Genomic DNA, 26,333 nt, shown 5'->3' on the forward strand with positions numbered 1-26,333 from the left:
AACCCTGTGTGGAGGTGACTGTAAACTTGTGGGTGTGGATTGTTTTTGCATTTGCATTTCACTGACGCTTTCAGCATTTTTAAAATACCAGTTTTATTCACAATTCAAGCATATTATTAAAAGGTACTTACAGTGCAGCATTATCAATTGTGTTTTAGTTTTACAGGTATCCTGCAGCTACTTATTTATTAACTAAAGTTTACGCAAGCTTTGGGTCAAAAGGTAAAACTGCAGTCAAACTTTTCTCCTAAAGTTTAACCTACACAGATTGGTGAAAAAAGGTGCCCTGTTATTCCAAATAATTATTTTTCCATGACACATTTTTCATTTTGGTAATAAATTGAACACACTCTTGAGAAAAACATCAGTCACTGCTACTCTGTGTGTAGGTGTGTTTATAAAGGCTCTTCAAAGGTGGACAGATGCCCTTGTGCAGACAAAAGCCCATTGACGGCAAAGAAACAGCTTTCTCTGGCCAACTGATCCCAGCTGCTCACCACTGTGTCTTTGGCTTAAGATAAAGGCAACAGTTGCATGTGCAGTTGTCCTGTCAGACGTTAACATACATAGTGTACTGAAATAGTTTGAGGCACATCAGTCAGTTCCACATAAAACATTAACATTGTTTTAATACTGGAGGGGATAAATCATTTGTAAATTGTAATATTTTTCAGACAGTTCAATTCTGCCAATGAAAAAAAGAGTTGTTTTTTTTTGTTGTTGTTTTTGTCTGTTGTATTTTCTGTTGCTGTGTTCCTGAATGAGCATTTCTTTACAGACACAAAAACACACACTGGATTTTTTCTTTGTGATATTCTTCAGGCTGTACAGTCACCAATGACCCTTTCATGTGCTTTCAGGTCACCCAAGTTCCCATTGAGTCATGTGAGCAGTACGGGACATGTGGAGAGTGTCTGAGCTCTGGGGACCCACACTGTGGCTGGTGTGTTCTGCATAATATGTGAGTATCTCTAAAGGCCTAAGCCATCATTTTACATTTTATGTCCTGCCAGTTCACAGATACTTAGCATACAGATTTTGCTATCCATCTCACAAAATGGCCTTCACTTTCATTGCACATAGACAGGCAAGGCTTTAACTTTTTGTAAGGGTTATCTCAAGCTCAAATAGAGTTTGGAGAGAGGAGACAGAGTCTGACTGGAAATAGACATTTATGCATCAGAGGTGTAGGGTTGGTTTAGAGCTACTTGCTTCGGTCATAGTGCTTCCTGCCCTATTCTGTCATGACCTGATATTAACAGGAAATGAGACAGGTGACTTGTGCCATTTGAAAAGACAGACGCGAACAGACCATTTAGGCTTTTTATTTGACCAGCAGTCACATCATAGTCATTTCACTGTGCCTTTAAGTGTTCAGTGGACATGGCCTAATACCTTATTTGTTGTGTATGTTCTGTGCAAGTTAGGAAATATTTACCTCCCACTGTAATAGCAGCTGCCACAAGAATAAGCTTAGAAACCATGAGTGACACCTGCTGGAGCTGAACACTTACTGCAGCTTACTTCTAACAAGCCAGACAGGAGAAAAAAACAAACAAAAGGCTTGAAAAAACATATATGTTTATAATATTTTTAGTATGAGTTCATTCATCTGTAAACTGAAATGAAGTGACCGTATTCAGATAAAAATGATGGATGAATATGGCACAATATAAAAAAGCAGGAAAACATTCTGTTCTGCCTCTCTGTCTTTCTGATGACACATTCTGTCATCAGTCTGAAGTCTTTCTTAGCTGCTGCATCCCTGAATTCCCCACTTGCAGCCCCTCCTAAATGCAGACCCTCTCTTTAAAGATATAGCTGAATATTTGTGTGTGTCAGAGCACTGCCGCAATCATCATTATCGTGATCGGGGCCCCTGCAAAGTGCACTTAAAGTAATTTACATCACTCCAAAGCTGGGACAGGGCAAATAATTGCCTAGCGACAAGGTAATTCAGCATGTGCCTGTGGAGGTACAGGAGGGGCTGGCGAGACCTCTGTATTCTCTGCAGTCTGCATGCCTTCACACAGGGATCATTTACCACAACATTAGCCTCCGTGCTAGGCTGTTAATCATATACTTTTGTGTAGGTGTGGTAGGGAATGGAATAATTCAGGTTGGTAGGAAATTGAATCTACAGCAAGTTGAAATGGGTTTTGGAGCAGTTATGACAAGAGCAGCTGTGAGGAGGAAACAGCTGCTTGTGTGTAGATACTTACTTGAGTATATGTGTGAGTGCATGAACGTGTGATTTTTGTGTACTTGTACAAACACTTGTGTGAACCTGTACTGTGGAAAGAAAAGGTCAGTGCCCTGATTCACGTCAGATCAGCCATCTGTTCTCCCAATGCCAAAGACCCTCATGCCACCTGTCCCCAATCCTAATCTCCCTTTCTCTGTCCTGACCCTGCACTGAGTATGGCAGGACCCCTGTCAGCTCTGGCTGAGTTAACGCAGAAAGGATAAGAAGTCAGTGGGCAGAACAGTTAGCTCTCCTTGCTGCTACTTATGTTTTCTATACACTGCTGTGTGTATTTTCAGTGGGAGTGTAAGAAACTCTGACATAGCACTTAATAAAACACTGAAATATTGCAAACCTTTCTACCCTTGGCTAAGTTGGAAAAGTCTGATTGAGCTGATGCTGCTGTAGACATATCTTCCATGCCTGCTCCCCTGCTGCCATTCATGCAAATCCCCTAAATAATGTATAAAATCAGCTGCAGTGCAATGAGACCTGGTTCAAATCCAGACAGTGACCCTTGTTGCATGTCATTCCCGTCTCTATCACCATAGCAGCTGATAAAAACACAGCAAGGTATACATACAGGCATCTTACAGTACGTAGGAAGCTACAATGAAATGCGATGATATATCAAAGCTACACGCACAAATTAATGATGTAATCTTGTCCGATCCTCTTCACCTACTTACAAGATTGTTGACACTTATTTACCAGGAAGTTTGGAGATGTTGGTTTTAATGGTAACACCACTAATGACACAACAAAGTAAAAGATACACTAAAACCCTGAATAGGTGACATGAGTTGGTGGTTTAAGGTGATAGTTATCGTGAAGCCTGTATGAATGTACATTATAACCAAGGGTAGAAGGAAGTATCTGACAAATGCTGCTGGAGAAAAACAGCTGCACCCTTCTGGTGAAGAGCTCCCTTCATCCCACACACCCAAAATTAAATTTCTTGCCAGCCATGGTGCCATCCACAGCTGTGATCACTGCTGCTTCTTTCTGCCCCCTTTTCCCTCCATTTCTCTATCATCCAACCCTAAGCCATTGTTGATTTTATAAAATTATCTTTCCCCCTTTCCCATGTTTGCTTGTATCTCCCTCACTCCCCTCACAGTAAAGCTGGCATCTAAGCTATGCCACTCATCTCATCTCCTCTCAGCTCAGCGCAGCTCACTATCACGCTGTCTCCCATCTAGACACTCTCCCCTCTGGAATCAGCTCCTCCACACTCCAGAGACGGTTGGCTTGCCACATATAAACACCCCGCGCTTTGATCACCCCCCTCCCTTCTTATGCAGCTGCCATCTGCAATATCCATCCTTTTTTTCTCTCTCTCCTCCAAACATTGTGTCCACCTCCCCTTTTTCTTTATGTTTGTCTCTGTATGTTCATTGAAGTGCAGCATTCTGAGGTGGCTAATTAGGAACACAGAAGGACATTAGCTTAGTTTGTGATGATGAGGAGAAAGAGAGAGAATGTGAGAGAGGTAGAATGAGGCAGTGAGCTGGCCAGGAGTGGTGTCTCTGTCTTCCCTGTCTTTCTACTTTCTTTCTTCTTCATGTGATTCAGCATTGTGTGAGACTCTAAAGTCCTTTAATTACCAGCAGCTGCTAGGCATCCACTGAATGCATGAAGAAGGAGAGGTGGAAAAAAGGGGGGGGGGGTAAGAATGAGGGGAAGAGAATGAGAGAGGGAGAGAGTGTTTGATGCTGTGCATTCATCGGCCCACAAAACCAAGCAGCATTTTGATTGCAGCTCAAAGGGGGCTCATCATCTCAAGCGCTCTTCAGTCACAGTCCTGTGAAAGGGTAGTTCAACCTTCGTCTGACCACAATCCAAAAACATGGAGTTATTGTGATGCTTTCCCTCTCTTTCTCTCTCATAGCCTGTATCTCGTCGTTGTTAGCTGTCTAATCATGCCCAAAAGAGGCTTTTCCAACCTAGAATGTACCATGTCCTTGTGTTCTCCCTCCATCCTCTCAGCTCACTCCCACATTCCTGGAGAGGATGAGTGGTTTTGTTGAGATCTGTCAGGATTAGTCGCCAGTCTGACTTCTGTCCAAGAGCTGAGGTTGGACAAGTGATCCAGTGCCAAGGTCAGCAGTTAACTATTGCAATGAGTTTCCTTAAGCAGTAATATTTATTGTAAACTTTACAATTTAACAGGAATAGTGCACTGAAGATATGTTGTAGTTATGTAATATGTGCATAGGAAATCCTGTTCAGTGTGTCAGGATCAGTGTTAGTTGTGTGGATGACAGTTAAGGGCCATTGGTGTAGTTGGCCCCAGCAGAGAGTGAATCAGCATTTGAACACCGCTCTGCACAGAATAACACATCAGTACTACACTGTGATATTGTATTGTCCCCGGATATTGTCAGTCTGCATGTGACTGAACTGCTAAGATCTTTTCCAGAAACAACCCACACAGCGGCCAGAATGGCACAGCTGTCTGCCTTTCATAAACCGGTGTCATGAGCTTAAATACTGTAAAACGATTTGTTCGGTGTCCTGGTTGGAGCTCATTTTATGTCTAAACTTTGTCAACAGGAAGTCTGGAACACAGCCAGTTCTTTATTAGAGCGGTCTTATTTAGGATTGTGGCCAGGATTTTTGAGAAAGGAGGGAGGAATTTAAGAGAGGAAATAGTTCTGTTGCTGTAGGGAGATGCATGTGTCAAAATCAACTACTTGCCAATTATCTGAAAAAAATAAAATCCTGACACATAAGTCATATTTAATAACTACAACTTTCTTCTTTATTTATGTGGCTTGCTCATTACTGCACTATAGATGACGTGAACCACTGACCATAAAATCTCCTCTAATTTACTAATGGCAACAACAAATAGCCTAGCAATGGTTTAGCTGCCTCAACCCATTGTAGATGTCAGACTGTGTGTCTAATGGCCGACTCATCAGCTACAGCCATAGTTAGCAGTCAGAGGGAAGCTGCATCCATCTTCCCAATTGTGACTAATGAGATATTGATCACAAACATCCAACTCTATCAATATTTCCACAGACGCCTATTACATAGAGCTAGAATAGGTTGAATTCATGATGGCTGATACTGCACCATTATGTACAGTATGAGTGAGCAGGCGACATATAATACAGTTGATGATCATAAAATGCTAATTGTCTGTATTCCTTCTTTCCTCATGTATTTCCTTTTTGAGATGCTTCCATCCCTGCACTGCCATTTTTTTTCTTTTTTCTTTTTCTTTCTGCTCAGCCCACACAAGTAAACTATCGTGATGCAGAACACTGAGCAATGCTCTCATTTTTTCACATTTTATCTTCACCCTCTTTCTCCTTTCCACCCAACATCTTTAACAGTGGTGAACTCACTGGATTTGCATTAACCATACTGTATGTGTATGTTGTCATGTGCCTGGTTGTGTGTTTTCCACTTTGTGTTTACACTACAATAGCTTTTGGGTCTATGAGAAGATGAAGTGAATGGATTGTGGCCATGCTGTGCGCTATGTCCTGTGGGGGCATTCCTGCAGTGACATTATCACCACGGGAGACAGAATACAAGTTATGGTGCTTGGTTTGACCCCTGATGTAAACTTGGGGTTTCACACTATGCCTCCCACATGTCAGCCCAAGTCCACACAGCAACTTGGGATGGTGTTTACCATTTCTGTGATGATTTGAGATTGAAAACTGTTCTTTTTTCTTTTTTATTTCTCCTCCACTTCCCTCTGTACCTTCTCTGGTCTGCATTTAAATGGATATTTGCACACTTTAGGGATGCCCTGAATCACTCAATATGAGGATAAAGCACTGAATGAAGGAGGCAGTGTGTATATGTGTGTGTGTGTGTGTGTGTGTGTGTGTGTGTGTGTGTGTGTGTGTGTGTGTGTGTGTGCGTGCGTGCGTGCGTGCGTGCGTGCGTGCGTGCGTGCGTGCGTGCGTGCGTGTGCGTGTGTGTGTGCTTGTGTGTGTTGGCAGCCCACCGCAGCACAGCCCGACACACCTCTACTCACCTCATGATTCCTCTTTTCATGTTGGGGAATCAAAATCCCAGTGCAGTCAGTCTTCATACATGTTTAAATTAACTTGCTTCTCTAGTAATGCAAAGTACTGAGACTAGGGTCCTACTGAACTAAATCAAATCATACCACTGATTTTTTTAACATAATGAGTTGTCCCTTCCTGGCAATAAAACTTTGTAAACACTATCAGTATAATAATAATAGGAATGATAGGAACAATAATATTCAATATACATATAGTTCATCTTGTACATATGTCTTCATAGGGTCTTCTCACCCTACCCCTTTTCATCTTGATCTCTCATCCAACTTGGGTACTGTGCTAACAAAGTATCTCTGCTCTCCTCTCATTTTCCTTTTTGTGTCTGGCATTTGTGATGGTCTGGTTCTAGTGAGGGATGGAAGGTGATTTTAAAATGGCTCCCTCTCTGTTCTCTCCTCCTGTTTTTAAACACGGTGCTCACAGCCAGAGCTGTAATCAGACAGGCCTTCACACTTTGACTGAAGTCTGAAGTCCTTAGATGTGCTAAGGGAAGGGGAGGAGGGAGAGAAGAACAGAAATCTTTCCCTGTTGCCTGTTTTTCCAGCTCTGCTGTCAAGGCCACTATGTGTGTGTATGTGTGTGTGTGTGTGTGTGTGTGTGTGTATTTGTTCTTATATCTTTCTTCTTCTATCCATTATTTTGAGCATATTTCTATCAAAGTGAGGACATTTTTCTGGTCCTCACTTTATTCATTTGTTTAGGGTTAGGGTCTAGGGAATGCACTTTGTGTCTATAAGTGTTAAGTGTCCTCACAAAGATAGAAATACCAGTGTGTGTGTGTGCATGCTTGCATGTAAAGGTGTGCATAAATGTCTGAAGGATTAAGTTCAAGGGACTTTATGCGTGAGTACATGCTTCTGTAGATGCGTGTTTTGGGGTGCACATTTGTGCTTGTATCATCTTGTATCTTGTTTGAGCCTGTATATGTGAATGGGTGTGTGTATTCCTATGTTTGGATGTCTCTCAAAGCTTGGCACAGCAGAGGCGACTGTGTAATTGCCTGTGTAGAGCTATAGAATATAGAAGTAATATAGTAGTAATATAATATAGAAGAAGTCATTGGTGATCTAGCCCAAATCTAGCCCTTGTTACCCTAACCGTCCCACATTGTAGAAAGGGTTTTGCAGCCGCACAACACTACAAATTATTCTGTACATTAGGCCCAGGTTACTGAATTAGATTACATATATTGTGTCAGTTGCCTTGCTTTGTTTCTCAGAGCTCCAACAGTGCTGACCACAAACACTACGACAGGGCAAAATAGTATGCTCTCCCTTGCTTTTTTATGTGTATGGTTTTTTGTTTTCTCACTCATCGTAAATGACTACATGAAATGTGACCACCTACAATTGCATCCATGCCTTGCAGTGGAGTTGTCAGAGAGGAGTAATCATAGAAGTAGGCATTTCAGCACCATGGACAGAGCTTTGAGAGCCTAATGCCCAGTCTGACTGCCTACACTAAAGGGAAAACAACTATGAGCTGCTTATTACAGGAGTCGGGCAAGCATTTGTACTGTAAATCAGCGCATATATGCCGAGGCATGTCTGCATCTATGTTCATGCCTGTTTGTTTGTATGTGTGTGAAATGCAATATGCATTTTACTTCCTCTAACACCTTGTTTCTTTGTGTAAGGGAGCCCTTTACGGATGTGAGTGATGCTACTGAGTGACAGGGCAGACAGGAGGAACAGGGGTGTACAGGAGAGGGGGAATATGAGGATTCTAGTCAACACTCAGTGGCATGTACTTCAGCTAATGAGAGAGGCAAGGGGTCAGCTTCTAACTACACAGAGATAATGGCCATCGCCTGAAACCATGGCAACAGCAGCCATCCTGCACCCCTTCCACCCCCGCTGCGTCACCTGCTTGCTGCACTCACATCTTACTTCGCCCCACCAAAAAAAAAAAAAAAAACAGAGGAAAATCAAATCAATGCAGGGGTTTTTAACTGCATAGGTTTTTGCATCTGCACCAATATAGCTAGAGACATTTATGAAACATCGTCCCATAATCCACACCTGAAAGCACATTACTATAAGTGTCATTTTCTACTGCCATTGTGGTTGTAAAAGAAGTGCCAAATTGCAGACCAAGTAACATCTTGCCTAGGAAAAATGTGAGTACAAAAGGGAAATGTGGACATCCACATGGTGAAAGAGAGAGAAATGTGGCAGATGCCGTAGTGGTGGAGTCAAATGATTAAAATGTAAAGGCCAATGAATTCATATCGGCACTAACAATACGAACAGTGTTTAAAAATGTGAAAATACAGTTCCCAAAGTGTTGAAGAGGGAAACCAGTTAATCATTTTGGTGAAAATTTCCACGTGGCATCCTGCCCACCACCCCACCCACCTACCTTTCCCGGTGGTAGATTCGGACTACTACACTAATTCTACACCTCCCTGCTGTCTAAAATCCCCAGGGACTACTGTGCATATAAGTGTTTGTCAGTGTGTGTGCCTGTTGTGTCATTGTGAGTGTGTGTGTGTGTGTGTGTGTGTCTGTATGTATGTGTGCAAACCTTGGAGTGCCTGTTCATGTAAGTCTGCTGGATATGGCTTGAACTTCTGACAACATAATTGCAGACGGGGCTGTGGATAAAGATGTAGTTTAAAGTCAGTATGTGTGAGAGTATGTGGTTAAGAAGAATGACATGGGCTCTGACACACCCTGCCACACACACCACTCACACACACAGTCAGCATCCAGGAGAGAATAGACAGGGCTTGTAGTGGCACATCAGCACCATGGACAGCGTCTGACCCATCGAGTCCAATTAGAGCTTCTGTGACCAGACAGCCAGTTAGCCAGGCACTTAGACTGCTGGGTTGGATGAGGATAGAGAGCCTTTGGTGTAATGGGGTGGAGGGAACACACAGTTTTAATAAGAAGGAGGAGGCGGCTGAGTTTTAATGAGGGATGTGGTGGTTTGTGGGGGCGTAGTGTGGTACTTGATACACTGTCTGACCATTAAGGTTTCTTATGACTCAACGGCATATAATTTGCACTAGTTACGTCTCCAAAGTTATGCAGTGAGTGAAAGGTATAATTTAGATGTGTAGTTCTTACTGCCGTGGCTTTGTATCTTATGTTAGTATTGTAATGTAATGAATGACCCATTGGAGGCTGTTGTTCTACCAGTGTTTTCTGTGGTTTAATGGGAATGCATAACTTTCTGCAGGCCATGATCTGCTAGTTTAGAAAACTATTCAAGCCACATGTCCTAGATTATTGCGCAAGGTATGTCAAAGTTTGTATGACGTACATTTCAATCAATTATAATGTGTCCATACAATGTTTAGTAGCAGAAAGGATAATCAACCATGCTATTTAAATGTCCATTCCTGTAAAATATATTCAATCATACCTATCATGTATTCTGTAGACAAAAGTGAGGTCATTTCAAGGTGCCACACTGCTGTTGGTTAGGGATTTTATTTCTGTCACAACATGGCAATTTGTCTTACTTATCCCTAACTTAAATTGTCACCTAAGGTTCTCATTGCAACATTTTTTCTAACATCAGCATTAATTTCTATCACTATTATTATTATTGCTTCATTGTTTTCATAACTTTCCTCTACTTTTTACTGTAAGTGAAATATACTATATCATTGGCAGCAATACTTTGTCCTGTAATTTACTCATCCATGGAGTTACTTTGTTTTTACTATTATGACATGTCACCTTTAGTTTTTTCAGTGCTGTAATAGGTGTGATAGACTCGCCTTTCCATTTTGATATAACTTCCAACTGAAAAACAACTATCAGTAACCAATTTCTATCTCTGTCCCTTCCTCTTTCCATACAGTTGCTCTCAGAGGAACCGGTGTGAACGCGCGGATGAGCCGTATCGTTTTGCCGCTTCTCTCAATCAATGTGTGAAGGCAACTGTTTACCCAGACAGCATTGCAGTATCAGAACCCAGCATACCTGTAAGTTTACACATACGCACACTTTCCTATACACAGTACACACATACACGAAATGCCAAACACCTGCTATCTCAACCACAACCTGCACACATCATCATGAAAAATTAGCTCCCATCTACATACTCCCTACCCACGTACAGAGGCAGAACATTTAAAAAGATCCCACATAGCAGTTTGCCTAGTCTTGATTGTGGATGATGAATAAACATTAGATGGGAAGGTTCAGAAGAGCTCTACGTGGGCGTTTCAGCATGCATATGCTCACTTGGTACAGAGCAGTCAATATGTGTGCCAAGACATATTTGTGTGGGTGGTTGTGTAGGTGTTAAAGTTGTCCGAGTGCAGCTGAGTACAGTGTGGTATTTCCACATGGACTGAGCAAAAACAGGCAGATAGAGCATCAGTGAAAGGCCATGCCTGTCCAAGGTTTGGTGAATGCTGCACATGTACGCACGTGGACACACACTTTGTCTTTTTAAATATACACACTGTCAAAGGACCAGTTTATCCAAAACACAGAAGAGAACTTACTTTTTCAATTGGTCCAGTGTGATTTGCTTAGATTTGGACATGTCACATTTAGAAATGTCTGCTTTCACACCAACTGCTTAGTGGCATTTTGTTGATGTTATTTAACAAACTGCACTTACATCATATACTGATGAGTCATGCACGATTTTTTTGCCGCAAGGGAATGTGTCTGTCTTGTTTGTAGCTGAGTTACTGTTTAGTTTTACTTTGTGAGCCTCACTGCTGCTTTTGTCTCATCAGTAGTGCACTTTTATTCTCTCTCTATGTTTGCTTTCATGCAAATTGCTCACAACAAGATTTTGCACTAAAATGTTAATATTTCTGAGAGGAGATGCCACAGTTTTTCAAATGTACAGTAATATTTTGGCAGCTTGATCTAACAAAGCTTTGCACATGAACAACCGATATCAGTCATCACATATTCTATAGACAAGAAGATCTACAGTAATAGCATAAAGTTGAGGTGCCACTGATATCTCAACTGATACCTTGAATTTTATTGGTTAAAAATCTGACAAATGTGTCTGATAGTGATCCTGCCTTTGTTGTAACTTTTCCCTCAGTAGACCTCGCCCTGTTGTCTAGTTTACAAACAGCAGCTTATCAGACAAGTTAGCAGTTATGTTTTTTTTTTCTTTGTCTGCCATACCAGCAACAGGGTCATCTCATCAAACCATCCACAAAAACACTCACAAATTCACACAGTTCACAAATTCCACCGAGGCAGACAGCTATCTCCATGACAACACAGCCTCTTCACATGGGCACTGGGAGAAACAGAAATACAGAGAAAACAATCAAATTACCTTTATTAAAACTCTGCCACCAATTAGGCTTGTTGTTTCTGCCAAGCTGTGAAAACACCCACCACCGTCATCATCAGGGACAACAGGAGAATAAAAAAAGAGCAAAGGCTTAACACTCAGAGACAAGCTCACTTTCTGTAGCAGCCTCGTTTCCTCTGTGTGTGTGTGTGTGTGTTTGTGTATGAGCAGATTTTGAGTGTTTATCTGTATATGGTAGCTTGGCAGAACGATGAGAGCTAATTAATGAGAGAGGTTACTCAGGGGATTCTACATTGAACAAAAGACATTGATTGCTGTGATTGCTGTAATCAAGGATCTCTCTGACACACCTCAGAGTGAAGCAGCACAAACATGGTGAAAGTAAAATACAGGAAGACAAGAGGTCCTTAGCAGAAAAAAAGGAATCATCCATCTTCTCAATGAGTACCAGAGTAAGCCAGCTAACGAGGGAGGCAGTGTAGTCAGCTATTGAAACAGTCAGCATCTCTTGAAAGGCCTACAGTTAAGCTGCTCAGCTGCCTCGTCTGTCCCAGTAGCCCCACAGTGTTTAGTGTGAGGCAGATAAAACAAAGAGAAACTTCAAACGGTATGGCCCAAAAATAACAGCTAATGGAACAAGGCTGTGAAATGCCATGGTGATAATTATCCAGGCTGCCTCTCTTGGCTGGATAGCCAGATCACACACCCTGTGCTCAGAATATATTTATTTTTAGGTTGAGCAGCTGAGTGCTCCAGCCCCACTGTCAGTGCTCTCTGGAGAATGACTTCAAACGCCTCTATGTGCATCCGTGTGTAGTATATTGTATATGTAGTGGATGTCATTGCATGGGTTTGTGTGCAGATTTTTTTTCTTTTGTTTCGTGTGTTTGTGTGTCCTTGTGAATTTTAAAGAAAAGGGCAAACAACAAATAGATTTTGCCAAGTGGCCATTTTTAAATCTCCTTTTGTTCATCTTTTTATCTTTACCCCTGGCTAAGTCACTACTGTACCTACATCTTCTACACTCAAACAAAGATTCAAATATAATTGCAGCCTTATTTTCATTGTTGGTGGAAATAACATTTTTAAAACACAGCAACATTTCTTGGCAATGTCGACAGACAGCTTTGCCAGCAGCAGTCTGTTCTTTTTTCATTCTCGTTGGAGTTTATTACACTGCTGCATACAAGCCACCATGTTTTTCACTATTTTTACAGCCTATCATTACCAAAGTATATATTCTAATGTCTGTTAGGGTTGCATAATAATGTTCCCAATTTCTTTTGCAAAAATACACTTGCTTAGGCATCATACATCAACCTGTTCTATTATCATATTTGGATTTGGTTTTCTCTTGATCATTGCAAGACAGTTTGACACATTGTTAACCCCACTGCTCATGTTGAGCTATATTCAAACTACTCTGTATAACAAACTTTGTCACATAAAAATATTGTTATCTTTCTGACCCCTTCTGCAGCTGCTGGTGAAGGTGAGTGATGTTCCAGACCTTTCAGCGGGCATCACCTGCTCCTTTGGCAACCTGACAGAAGTGGAGGGACAGGTCAATGGCAACCAGATACTCTGTGTGTCTCCTGCTGCAAAGGACGTCCCCCTCATCCCCACAGACCAAGGTAGCTATATCTAAAAGATCTACACATACTACAGCCCATTCAGCGAATACTGATGAACTGTTTTCTAGTTAGTGTGTGGTAGATCGGGCTAGGCTGGGTGGCAGTTAGATGAAACCCTTACTCTAAACAGTGCCACCAGTAGCCCTCCCACTCTGAGCTAACTGCTCATGCACACTCAGAAACATCTTTATTGATTTCACACTCCTAATTTAAGCAGTCACTGGCTACAAAACAAGCTCCCACTGATACAGGATCAGTTGTCTGCCTGTGAAGTGTGCTACACACAAGGCCAAGCCCCATTAGAACTGATGGAGGATCAGACTGAGGTCCCCCGGCCTGTGGCTGAACTGCAGCTCACCACATTACAGCCCTCAGATTGAGCTAATAGTGGATGGGTTAACATGCAGGTTCAATCAGACAGGGGATGGAGATGTGGAGATGATCTGCTGTTTGCCTCTGAGAAAACATGATCCCTGATGAAAACAAACAAACAAAAAAAAAAACAATATAAATAATTAAAATAAATCTAAATTAATTAATTGTATAGTATTTCAGCAGTGGTCAGAATGTCCAATCTGCCAGTTTCAACTCAGCTTATTAACTCCACATTAGATTTAGATTTGTAGTTGGTAGAACAGATACAAACACTGCCCAAGCTAACCTTCAGGTCCAAGAATAAAAACACGATAATCAACTTTAATGCACTATTCATAGAAATCTCATGACCTTTCAGGAATTTCTTCTGCATATTTCCATAAATATATCACAGTCACTATGTCATTCATTTATTTGGGAAAATATATATCATTATGAATACTAACACCTGTTGTTGGACAATAAATACCTGTTGTTTGCAAGCCAAGCTGGCTGCAGGGTGACAAAACCAAATACCTTGAATAATATATTATGTGCAGTGTGTGGAAATCAGTGTGTGTTTTGGGGGTTTGGTAATCCTCCTCTGAGTAAATGACAGCCCTGTTTGCCCAGAGCTCCCTTGGGGAGTGCCACATCAGGCACTAATATGAATGTTCTCCCCCAGGTAAATGTCAGCCAATCTCCCCTAAGCCCTTCCTCCATCCATCTAGCTATCCATCCATCCTGTGTTTCCCTCTCCCTCCCCCCTCTTGACCAGCTCCCCCTCTTTCATTGCCTCTCCCAGCTGTTTATACCTCCATTTTCCCCACATATATTCCCCTGAAGCCACTTCCTACTGACTTTGCCACTATCTTCCTCCATCTCCTGCCCCCTAGCAAACCTCAGTCTGTTGCACATCACCTTTGATCGTACAACCGTGATGGCCAGAGGAGAGGAGAGGAGAGGAGAGGAGAGGAGAGGTGAGGAGAGGAGAGGAGAGGTGAGGAGAGGAGAGGAGAGGAGAGGAGAGGAGAGGAGAGGAGAGGAGAGGAGAGGAGACGAGACGAGACGAGACGAGACGAGACAAGATGAGACACTAAATGTGGAAAATAAAGGGAAATAGAAGAGGGTGAGGAAATTAAAACAAGACCAAAGAAGCAGAAGGAGGGGAGAGGTTAGGATAAATCTGAGGATGCTAGGCTGGGCTTAAAAATAAAAAAAAGCTGACACTCTTCACCACTGAGGAAAAGTGAAATTCTAGAGGAAGCTTTGTTTGGACAGAAACTTTGTACCATTTTGTTTTGCTGGATCCTGTGAGACGAATATGCAGTGGTAAAAGCCAGCTTTGAGCCTGTACAGACATGTGTGAAACAGAGCCTGATTCCCAACAGGTGCTAGAGAGAGAGTGGGCCATGGTGGGTCATGCAAGCCTCCTACACACTGAATGTCATCTGAAATTTGGATTCTGTACTACACATACGCACACACACACGCACACACATTCATTTATGTAGTTTGTATTCCCCTGGGGAGATATAAGAGGCTGTTTTTACGGAGAACAGAAGCACAGTCTGTTCAGCAAAATGCAAGGAAACTAAATTTGGTCATTGCACACATACAGTATGCTGTGTTCTTTTTAATATAATTGCATGTATTCAATATCATGCAGTAAATGCTACCTTTCTAAACATCTTGTACACTTGCCAACATGAAAAGCTCACCAGCATCCCTGCTGAATTTAAACTAATGACAATAATATATTAGCTATGTCAAGAAATGTAAAGTGAAAGTAGAGTGACTGCACTGTACTGCAATTAATGTCTCCTCTCTTTCAGACTGGTCAGGTGTTGAGCTAAGGCTCAATTCTAAGGAGACAGGTCAGATGCTTATCAGCACAGAGGTCAAGTTTTACAACTGCAGCATCCACCAACTGTGAGTATCTCTCGCTCCAGCCCATTCATTCTCTCTTCTTTTACAAAAACAACACCTCAGGCCTGCTGCACAAAACCACTGGATCAATGCTCTGGGAATTAGTTACTATTTGTCCGTAACCTTAGGCGGCCCATGTCCCCTAAAAATATCCCCTGTAAAGACTAATGTAATCTGATCGCTGGCTGCTCCCTGAACACCGTAACAGGAAGTTTCTGTGTTGTGTTAATGCAGCCTTCTTCTCAAACATGCTGCAGTATAAAACACACTTTTTTCTGCCTAACAGGAAGGTATTTCATGCCAATTTTCATACCATGTCTCTGCCTGATTGAGTGATGTTGAATTTAAGCCCTGGATTGGAGGTCTGTTCATAATGTCTTTGCAATTGCTTGCTTCATTCCACTGTGGCAGATTCTGTTTGTGTGAGATCCAAAGGCCTTGATGACTAGGGAGTATCAATCAATGGAGAGCATGATAGTAAGGATATCACAGCAGTGGCACTAGCAGAGGTGCAGCAGTCGCTCGTAGCATATTATCCTTTCACTATCCCCCTGACATTAAAACAGAATGTTGTAGCTGCTGTTTTCTTTGCCAGACAAAAAAGCAAGCAATGTTTTTTGCATCTCTCTCTCCATCAGTCTCTCTGACACAGAGACACACGTCCCCTCCCCACACACACACACGCACACACACACTGCCCTATAGCTTCACATGGCTGTCTGCTGTCTGAGAATCCTGTCTGAATAGCACAGAAAGTTAATTAGTTAGCTCTCACATCAGCTCACTTAATCAACTACAGCAAACATACATGCACACAAAGCCACACACATAGTGGAACGCACAATGAAGGATCTGTACATTTGAAAAGGGCATATACTCTCTCCCCCGCATGCTTCAACGCCAGCTCATCTCTCTCTTTCTTTTGCTGTTACACACATATTATGCACACTATTTGAAGGTGAATCAGTCCTATTCTCCTGAATTTGTGTGCTTGCCAGAGAACCCTCCCATGCTTTTGCACCAATGAATATTTCACAATAAGCAAATATTCATAGCTCAACCTTATTTCAGTGAGAGAAATAGGGAGCGAGAGCCAAGTGCGACTACAATACACTCTACGAACAATGGTTCATGAATATGTAGTGTAGTAAATGTCATCACAGTCAGTTAAAGGTGTATGTTGTTGTGTATGTCTTTGGTATGGCAGTATACAGAGAATATTGTGTCTTGTAGCCTCAGTTTGTCGTGTGATCACTGCATTTGCTTGTCTCTTTCTGTACACAGTGTTTGAAAGTTCATTTGTATTAGTTAAAATAACCGACTAATGATAATACCTAAGTACTTTTACTTTGGTAAAAGTATTTACCTGAAATCAAAGGATCTGTATATTTCTTTGGTATGTGCCCTTATAGTGACACATACACAGAAACACACTTACATATTGTACATGCAAAACACACATACCTAACAGCTGGTAATTACAGCGACATTCCAACAATGCAGGGCTAATGGTAATTGCAGGATCAAGCTGTGCCAATGTCTTATTTGTCCTCATTACTCAAAGTTCCTCCACTATGTCTCTCTTTCACCCTCTGATTCTGGTTATGAGGGTTAATATGCAGCCTCCCATTTACCCATGACACGGATTATTAATATAAAGCCATAGAAAATATATGCATGGAGGATTTGGCCTAGTAGCTATTAGGTACTGTGCCAACCACAAGGGCACAACAACAGCAGGTGCCCACTTGGGATCTGAACTCATTTCCTCTGTGGCACTTTTGCACTTTGGCAAACTCAGTGCCCCTCCTCGACTCTACTGCTTTTCCCCCACTCTCTCACTCAGTGTGTGTGTGTGTTTGTGTGTCTGTGCAGGTGTCTGTCATGTGTGAACAGTGCCTTCCGCTGCCACTGGTGCAAATACCGCAACTTGTGTACCCATGACCCCTCCAGCTGTTCCTTCCAGGAGGGACGAGTGAACGTTTCCGAGGTCGGTGGAACACACACACACACACACATACACAAGCATACACACACCCCACACATGCTGCGAGCAAACTTGCTAGTACAACTTTCTCTTTCTCTCCCCATCTTTCCCACTTTCTTCCCCTTTCTTTTCCCATCTCTCCTGCACAATCCTCCTCTCTGTTTTCTTGCCTGCCTCGTGCTCTGTGTTCCAGCTCTGTGTCTGCCTCAGGGCATGTCTTCAGAAAGACAGCCATCTAAGCTCTTCTGTTTCTAAATTGGCATTTTTCATTTAGAGTTCTTGTTCTCTGCAGTAGCAATTAACACTCCATTATCTCTGGAGTGACTGAGCTTAGCACGTGTTAACAATGACATAGGATCACTCTGACCAAATCAATCATGTGTGGTAGATACATGCTGCTTGAAATATGCCTGTACAGTAGGTATCCGGCTATGCAAACGTACGTTTTTTAACTTCTCTAAACCCATTAACTTATACTAACGGACAACAAACTGTGTTAACTGCTGCTTTGGGTGTTATGTTTCATCACATATGGATCTACTGGCATCAAACTATTAGCATCACTCCCACAGTCTTTCAGTTCATACAACATTTTGTGTGGAACTCACACACAGCTTTATTACTTAGGTATTAGTATTATAAGTAAAAACAAAATAAAAAAGACAAGTCTGTCTGTCTTTATAAGCACCAGTGGCAGTTGTTTCAGTAAGATAATGCAAGATAGAACTGTACCAGAAGGTCTAAAAGGACTCACGATTTATGCATGTAAAAGGCTAAAGACCACAATCAAGACCAGAGCTTTAGTGTATGATGCTGTGATGATGCTTGTCTTGTTGCAAATATTGCTAACAGAATGAAGCTCTAAATTCCTGCCTTGTGCTATAAACCGCTGAGTCTTTGGCAGTTACAGCATTTTCAAAATACAAATTCTGATAATTAGTTGTTCAACACTCAGATATGAGCTCAGACTTAAATTTCCACTTCCACAACTGCACTAACCATACTTTGTACTATCCTTCCTATTCATCACTGTCATGTGAAGCTGTGGTTGCTCTCATTTTGCCAGTGACCTAAGAACAAAAAAGAGTATTTGCATTTGTATTTTGTTAGCTTTGTCGGCATTAACGCATGCTCTCTGCCCTGTGCTTGCTGCCTCCAGGACTGTCCCCAGTTAGTGCGCTCTGAGGAGATCCTGATCCCAGCGGGAGAGGTGAAGCCTATCACCCTTAAGGCCAGGAACCTGCCACAGCCCCAGTCTGGCCAGAGAGGCTACGAGTGTGTCCTCCACATTCAGGGCGTCTGCCACAGAGTCACCGCCCTCCGCTTCAACAGCTCCAGTGTGCAGTGCCAGAACAGCTCGGTATGTTGAGTGATGCTTGCCCAGATTGTGCTCAGTTAGGTGTAACTGGTGATGCATGATTTGTGTGTGCGTGCATGTAGATAATAATTATATGAGTACACATTGTACATACAATATATACTGAAAGAGTATACTTTGGTTCTTTGGTGATTACTATCTGTAGAGAATGAGTGTTATACCATTTTGACACAGTGTTTGTGTGTTTGTGTATGCATGTGTGTCATTTAGACAGTGGAGACACAGTAGATACAGCTTAGCTAATTACACTGGAGAAGACTGCAGCATAGCTCTGCCCTCCAGTCAAGCATGCACTGACTTCTGCAGTATGTTCCCAGTAGTATGTTCCCACATACCTACACATTTTACACTCTGGCTCTCTTTCTCATGCACTCACACATTGAATGTCAAAACTGGAATTAAGGCCACAGGAGGTTGTTAAGGACAGCATCTGTAAAGGCCAGAAGCAAAAGCTGAAGCTTCTGCCCAGCTGTCCCACTTCTTGTGAGTTCCCTCTTTGTCAGCTTTCTGATGATGAGATGATGTAAGTTTGGGGTAACAGTGGAAGGGCAGAGTGCTACATCTACAAGGACTCATAGGGATTCAATTTGCCAAGCCTACAATTGTTATACTCCTTGTTTTTTTTTTTTATTTCTCCCCTGTTATTTCCATCTCTCACTCTCTTCCCCTCTTTTTTGTCCTAGTATCTGTACGAAGGAATGAAAATCAGTGAATTGCCTGTGGATTTCTCAGTGGTGTGGAATGGCAACTTTATTATTGATAACCCGGAGAATATCCAAGGTAAGAACAAATGATGCTGACAACATGTGCTGGCTAACAAGATGAAGATGGACAAATCTAAAACACATATTATTTCCTAATCTCTCTCTGCTTTCAAATACGATCTTTTCTAAGCAAAGTTCAAGAAAATCCATGTGTATATATTTGTATGGTACAGTATATTAACCATAATTGTATTTTAAAATATATGTCATTGGAGAGAAGAGAAGAAATAGCCCTTGGGTGTATTTTACTCACGGCAGACCTGCTGTCTGTTTTCCTTAAATAAAAAATACCTTCCGAATACCTGTGCAGATTTTTTATTTGTTGCATCCTATGCTGGGCTGTGCTGTACATATCCACACTGCTTCCTACATCCCACAGTGCACCTGTACAAGTGTGCAGCACAGCGGGACAGCTGCGGCATGTGTCTGAAGGCAGAGAGGAAGTTCCAGTGTGGCTGGTGCAGTGGAGAGGGAAGATGTACCCTGCGGCACCACTGCCCTCCCATCAACCCTTACACCACCCGCTGGCTGAACCTTTCCAGCAAGAATGTCAAGTGCACCAACCCACGCATCACTGAGGTCTGTCTGTCCTTTCTGCGTGTCCACATGCCTCTCACTCCAATCAATGTGCAATAATCAGCTGCCACGTTGCTGCATCTCATTATAGTTCATGTGGTTGTCAAGGCACTCAGCTGATCCTGTAGCACTGTTCTTAAACTTCCGAAGTTAATGGCTCTAACAGCTTGTAACAGCTTGATAAGACATTGTCATCAGTGACAGCAGCATTGCTAGTGCATAGGCCTGCTAGTGCATAGGCCTGCTTTGTATTCTCTAAAGCACATCATAACCACTAAAGCATAGTAGACACAGTTTACACTTGATCCTGCTTTTTTAAACATTTATAACCAAGTTATACCAATAACAGCAGAACTCTTAAGAGACAGGTAGGACAGATGACAATGAAATGCTTTATTTGCATTAAGAATTACTGCAAGAGAAGCAGTAAGCAGTTAATCTGCTATGTTTTTATCTGGACCCAGAATGAATGAGAATATGCATGAAAAAAGCTCCCCGCAGTGCTGGCCTCACCTGCTACCTGCAGATGTGTTAATGTTGGCTCTCTTTGTGTCTTATCTTTTTCTTTCTGAATATGTTTTTCTAATTGAGATGGCATTTGTTATTTGAAGAGTGTACTGTATGCTCCATAGTGTTTATATATATATGACCATATGCAAGTATGCTTTATGTTCACATGTGTATATTTATTTATGTGTGAATTCTTTTCTACCTTCAGGCCTTATTCAAGGACAACAGCCCGGAGATACACACACATGCACACACAGGGCCAGATTTACTGGGTGTAAAAGGCCTGCCTCTTTGACATCTACCTTCTCTTCGTGGCTGGGTGCAGTGTGCACATACACCTACTCATTTGTCTTCTCACAAGGTTATTCCAGCACTTTGGAATCACTTTGAAACCATCTAAAAACAGCCTCACAAACAAAAGAAAACCGCCATTTTGAATGAGAATGTAACCTATTTTAGCTAGCCAGCAGAGATTCATCCTTTTAATTTCCATTACATCCACAAAAATACAAAAAAAACAAGGGGATGCATCTGCCCCACCTCCTTGGTCCTCTCCCATTCTGAACCTTCCCACACACTGCAACAACCCAGCCCAATACCTGAATGTCTTCCACCTGGAAGTGTGTATTTGTTACCCCAGCTCGGCCTTCCTGGTGGGTTTACTGTGACATGGCAGTCAGGCCAGGAGGACATACTATTTATTAAGGCTTGGTAATGCACCAGTGCGCTGTGGTTAACCCAGCAGACTAGTCCACCTCCACATTGATTCATTCGGCTTCTCATTCCTACACCGTATATCCACATCTAACTTTGGCCAATTAAAAAGTGAAGTTAATGACTTGGTTAATTGATTTGCTATACTGTACGCTGATAAGCCAGAAGAAGAGAGGCAAGGATGAAGAAAAAGGAAATCCCTACTTCTTTTTAAGTCTGCCTTTCCATCCCTCATCCCTCTGTTTCTGGCCTTTCTGCATTTCTGTTTTCTACCCTACTCCTCTTTCCCCCCCTGTGTGTATATCGCTGTCTCTGACTCATCCTGGTGAATTAAGTTACTCTTGTGTGTAACTCCATTACCCTTCCTGTTTGTTGTTCACTTGCTCTTTGCTATCCACTGGGACATGCTTCATTCCCATCCCTGTTTTTAATATTGCTGTAATCATGGTATATGATAGCCAAGGCTATCATCTGTCACTCAGCGACCATTAAGGAGCAAAATATAAGAAATATTACAGGTATTCAGTAACCACCTAAAGGTTGAACACTTCAAGGAGAGGGAGAAGGCTCTAGTAGTTAATTCGATCATTAGACTAGAGGCCAAAACTCAATTTTTAAACACCATAGAAAATTTAAATAAATCACAGTAGCAGTGAATATTTCAATTGCCTCAAATATCTGTAGAGATCATCGGGTTTACGTGTCAGTGTGTCAGGATCTTAGTAAAGGCTTGCAAAATCACTCACGGTCGACAATCAGGCAAAACGCCATTCTATATCAAAGGCAAGGATATAACAATTTGTCTATCTGCAGCAGCTGCAAGAAGTACTGTAGATATGTTGGCTTTAGCAGAAAACAACATATTGCCAAAGCTCTTTCCAACTGTGTACAGTTTGTAGAAACGACAGATTTATGTAACAAGGACGTTTTCAAAAGGCTATTCAAGGAAATATTGTAGGTTAAAGGAATGGAAGGGGAGTATGCAGAAAATGTAGAAGAATAACTATAATTACTACCTGACTTGGTGAATGTTTCCTTTATGTTAAAATAATGTTCAAATTTTGATGGAGTGTGAGGAGAGTATGGAGGTCTTGAGTGAGGTGAAGGGAGGCAACAGATAGATGGAAAAGGTAGAGTAAGGAAGTAAATCATTAAAAGGTGGGGAGAATGACAAGAGGGAGGAAAAGGAAAGGGAAATGGAGCCCCTGTGGGTTGTCTGAAGTCAGGTCTGTTTACAACTGTAGGTGGCAAAACCAACTCTGCGTTAATTTAGACGCATTGCATGGGCACAAACTTCAGATGCACACAGACACACCAACATTTCCCCTCTTCACTGCCGGTGAATTCGGCGCTCGTTTGTGCTGTGTCCTACCCCCTTCGTCTTTCAGTGATTGCAGTTACTTTAAGAAGCAGACATCCCCCTGGTGGGTTGAATTTATTAATAAATTTGGTTTTGATTGTATGCACCAAAGCCCCCATCATGAGCTGATTTGTATACATACTAGCACATTAGTAGATGTGCCTACCACAAGATAGGCCTTTTGAATATTTAATGTTTCTATTAAGTGCCATGGTGCCTCCCACCATGGGCCATTAATATTGAAGAGATGTAAGGCCCTGCTAACAGCAGAGGGAACGACATCAAATGAAGCTGGGAGTTGGATGGGCATATGAAAGGCATCTCCTCAATAGGCTTCAGCTGTGGTCTCTGTATGAGTTTACAGTATAGCACAGAGGCATCCCTGCCTCCCAGTGACACTGATATAAACATCTAGGTGTTGCCTTAGGAAAGAAACAAATGTAAGTTTCCCTTCTTTCTCTGTTTCTCTCACACAGTCTATGTAAGCTTATTGTTAGTATTTTGAGCACCACAGGGATGGTGGGTTTGGCAGTTAGTATCATAGTAAACCTGAACCCTCCTCACTGTTGTATACCCGTGAGAGCTGCTGTACTGTATGCTGCCTTCCAATAAACTAGTCAATAATGTGAGCCAAGTAGCGTGCAGTTTAAACTACACATACCCAACACGTGTACAACACCTTGCAATAACTTAAAATGACCTGAACATTTAGCATTTGTAATGCTCACTGAAGAAAACTCAGTCATTCACAAATACACCCCTTATCTTGTCATTTTGTCTCCTCTGTTCTCCCCTCATATGCACTAAAAACTCTTTTCATCATGACCCATATCTCTCGGCTTACTACAAGACATTTAAGACCCCATAAACTATTTAGGATGTAGTTTGTTCTGGAACAAGTGATCAGTGGGGTTTTATCAAGCCCATTAAATGCTACTCACAATTAAATGTGATATGCTCGAATTAGTCTGAGCAGAATCCAAAGACAAAGAGATTAGTTGCACACTCCTAAATTGTAGCAAGGGCTATTTAATTTCAAAAGCATAATATCCAGGGGCAGCATGGTGGCTGAGTGAGCACTGTTGCCTCACAGCAAGAAGGTTGTGGGTTCGCAACCTGGCCTTTCTGTGTGGCGTTTGCATGTTCTCCCCATGTATACTACTCCGGTACTCCGGTTTCCTCCCACAGTCCAAAAACACGCATGTCAGGTTGATTGGTGACTCTAAATTGCCCATAGGAATGAGTGTGAATGTGTGTGGTTGTTTGTCTTTGTGTGGCCCTGTGATGGACTGGTGACCTGTCCAGGATGTACCCCTGCCTTCCACCCAGAGAGAGCTGGGATGGGCTCCAGCAGATCCCCGTGACCCTGGTTAAGGCCCTGGTAATGGTGTACTCACTTTTGCTGCCAACGGTTTAGACATTAATGGCTGTGTGTTGAGTTATTTTGAGGGGACAGCAAATTTATACTGTTATACAAGCTGTACACTCACTACTTTACATTGTAGCAAAGTGTCATTTCTTCAGTGTTGTCACATGAAAAGATATAATAAATTATTTACAAAAATGTGAGGGGTGTACTCACTTCTGTGAGATACTGTACATCCATTGTCATATATGAGAATTCCTTTAGAGCTTCAAGGTGGTAAAACCCTGTTGTTATAAATGTACACTGTATATTAAAGGACCAGAATAAAGAATTTAAAGTAAAAATGCTGATATTGTATATTTCAGCAGGATATGAGATAATTAAATATTATTATTGCTGAATTGTCTTGGAGACTGCCACTGAGCTTGGTCAGCTACTATAGTTACAGTGACATGCTAGACTTGCATAGCCTGAAGGCAGCAGAGGTTGTATATTGCTCTCCACTGTAATTGTTGAGTTTAGATTGGCTGCATCAACACAACTTTCCCCACCATTACTTCAGCTGAATAAGTCAACACCACAGTGACAGACATCCCCAGGCTGTTTACACTGACGGCCAGTTCTGTCTGATTCCATAGTTTTTCTTTTACTGAGACTGGCAGACCCTCTCTTTTCTGGTAGTTTCTTCCTGGTGGATTAAAATGCCTCTTTTCTGTCTTTGGGTCATCTCACCCCTTTGTAGTGTTTCTATGGTTGTTGCAAAATCCTGAAGAATATCTAAGGAAAATGTGGTGGTAAGTGATCAACACTCTCCTCCTCTGAGATGGAGAGAGATTGATTATAATAGTGAGAGTGCAAGAGTGGGAGTGGGCAGTGCAACTGACTAGCTGTTTTCTGGGAATTACCTACAACTGACAGTGTGATCATGCCAGGCAGGCAACAGCACTGTGTAAAAGGATTACACAGGGTGCATGGCATGGCAGCACTGGGTGGAAACGTGGAGGGAATAAGGGTGGCTGGGTGTGCATGCATGTCCAATGTGCCTTCCTCTTCCTCTTTTCTTTGGAAGTTTGCACATTTAAGACAAACAAGCAAGCTGGTGCGTAGAGGGGGAGGAGGAGGAGGAGGATGTGTCACTTAGCCTGCAGGAGAAGAGATGGTGAAAGACAGAAAGCAACAGAAGGAAAAGAGATGCAATGAGTATGTTGCAGTATAAAGACATTCTCCACTCCTCTAAAGATTATCCACAACACATGAGTGCAGTAGGTTCCCTCTGGGCTATAAAAGGTCATTAAGATCTGGTTTCCAAGCAATGAAATCATGGTGTCATGTATGAGGAGACTCCTTTATGGAGTTAGTCCCTTCGTTTGCATAAGAAATACAGACAGAGACAAAAAGCACGTTCTACTCCCAGCCTAAAGACAGTGGTGGCATGAGCCTTTGAAGTGATGGTTTTTCCTATGATGCACAGATGAATCACGGCTGTCTGCAAATGGGGAACTCAGTCAAATGGGTTTCATGCATGGATTAGACTTCCTTCCTATGCTTGGCCCACCATGGGAAGGGCTACATTTCAGTCTCAAGGGTAGAAGGAGGATGTCTCCTAAGCTTTTAGCAGGGGCATCTGTGATACAACACCACTGTCCTGTCATCATTCCTGCCTTACCTGTCATCCATCACGGCTGATGGGACTGAAAGCGGCATTCACATTTCTTCTGCTGCTGATCCCATTTTCTCTCTCCTCTCCCTCTGTTCTCTATTTCTGTCTTCTCTCTCCTGTCTCTATCCCCTCCAACCCCCGCCCCCTCTCAGGGCCCTTACATTGCTTATGTAACCATCGCTAAGTCTAGTCGAATAGCTGCTGCCATCGCCTGACATGGATATATTTAGCCATTATATCCCCCCCCCACTCCCCACCCCCCATACCCTGCATGCCCAAGCAATGGTAAAAGATTCATGCATTCAGACCCCTCAGGCGGTGCTGTGACACACTTATTTTACATCCAGAGCAATTAATGTCCACTGAATCTAGATTACAATGCCGGCGTCCCACAGGAAAGCCGCAATGCCCTAGTGGGTGTCGGGGGTAGGGAGGGGAGGGTGTACAGCACCTCTCGGAGGGTTGCCATCACGTGGCACTTTGCGGCTCAGTAAGTTAGCACAACTGACTGTTGGCTCTTCCCTTCTGCTTGCATGGCCAGTAAT

At 42.3% G+C, this 26,333-nt stretch overlaps 1 protein-coding gene across 1 annotated transcript in view; it reads left to right on the forward strand.

Moving 5' to 3' along the window:
- The window catches only part of plxna2 (plexin A2), a 154,902-nt gene that overhangs the window by 84,736 nt on the left and 43,833 nt on the right, over positions 1-26,333 (forward strand). The window contains exons 5-12 of the mRNA XM_026333736.1: positions 861-961; positions 10,117-10,240; positions 13,037-13,190; positions 15,380-15,476; positions 17,349-17,463; positions 18,620-18,820; positions 19,522-19,618; positions 19,982-20,181. Of these exons, the coding sequence (XP_026189521.1) occupies positions 861-961; positions 10,117-10,240; positions 13,037-13,190; positions 15,380-15,476; positions 17,349-17,463; positions 18,620-18,820; positions 19,522-19,618; positions 19,982-20,181 (1,089 nt within the window). The remainder of the gene's footprint in view (positions 1-860; positions 962-10,116; positions 10,241-13,036; positions 13,191-15,379; positions 15,477-17,348; positions 17,464-18,619; positions 18,821-19,521; positions 19,619-19,981; positions 20,182-26,333) is intronic.

Source organism: Mastacembelus armatus, chromosome 7 (genome assembly GCF_900324485.2).
Source record: "Mastacembelus armatus chromosome 7, fMasArm1.2, whole genome shotgun sequence".
Classification (NCBI taxonomy): domain Eukaryota; kingdom Metazoa; phylum Chordata; class Actinopteri; order Synbranchiformes; family Mastacembelidae; genus Mastacembelus; species Mastacembelus armatus.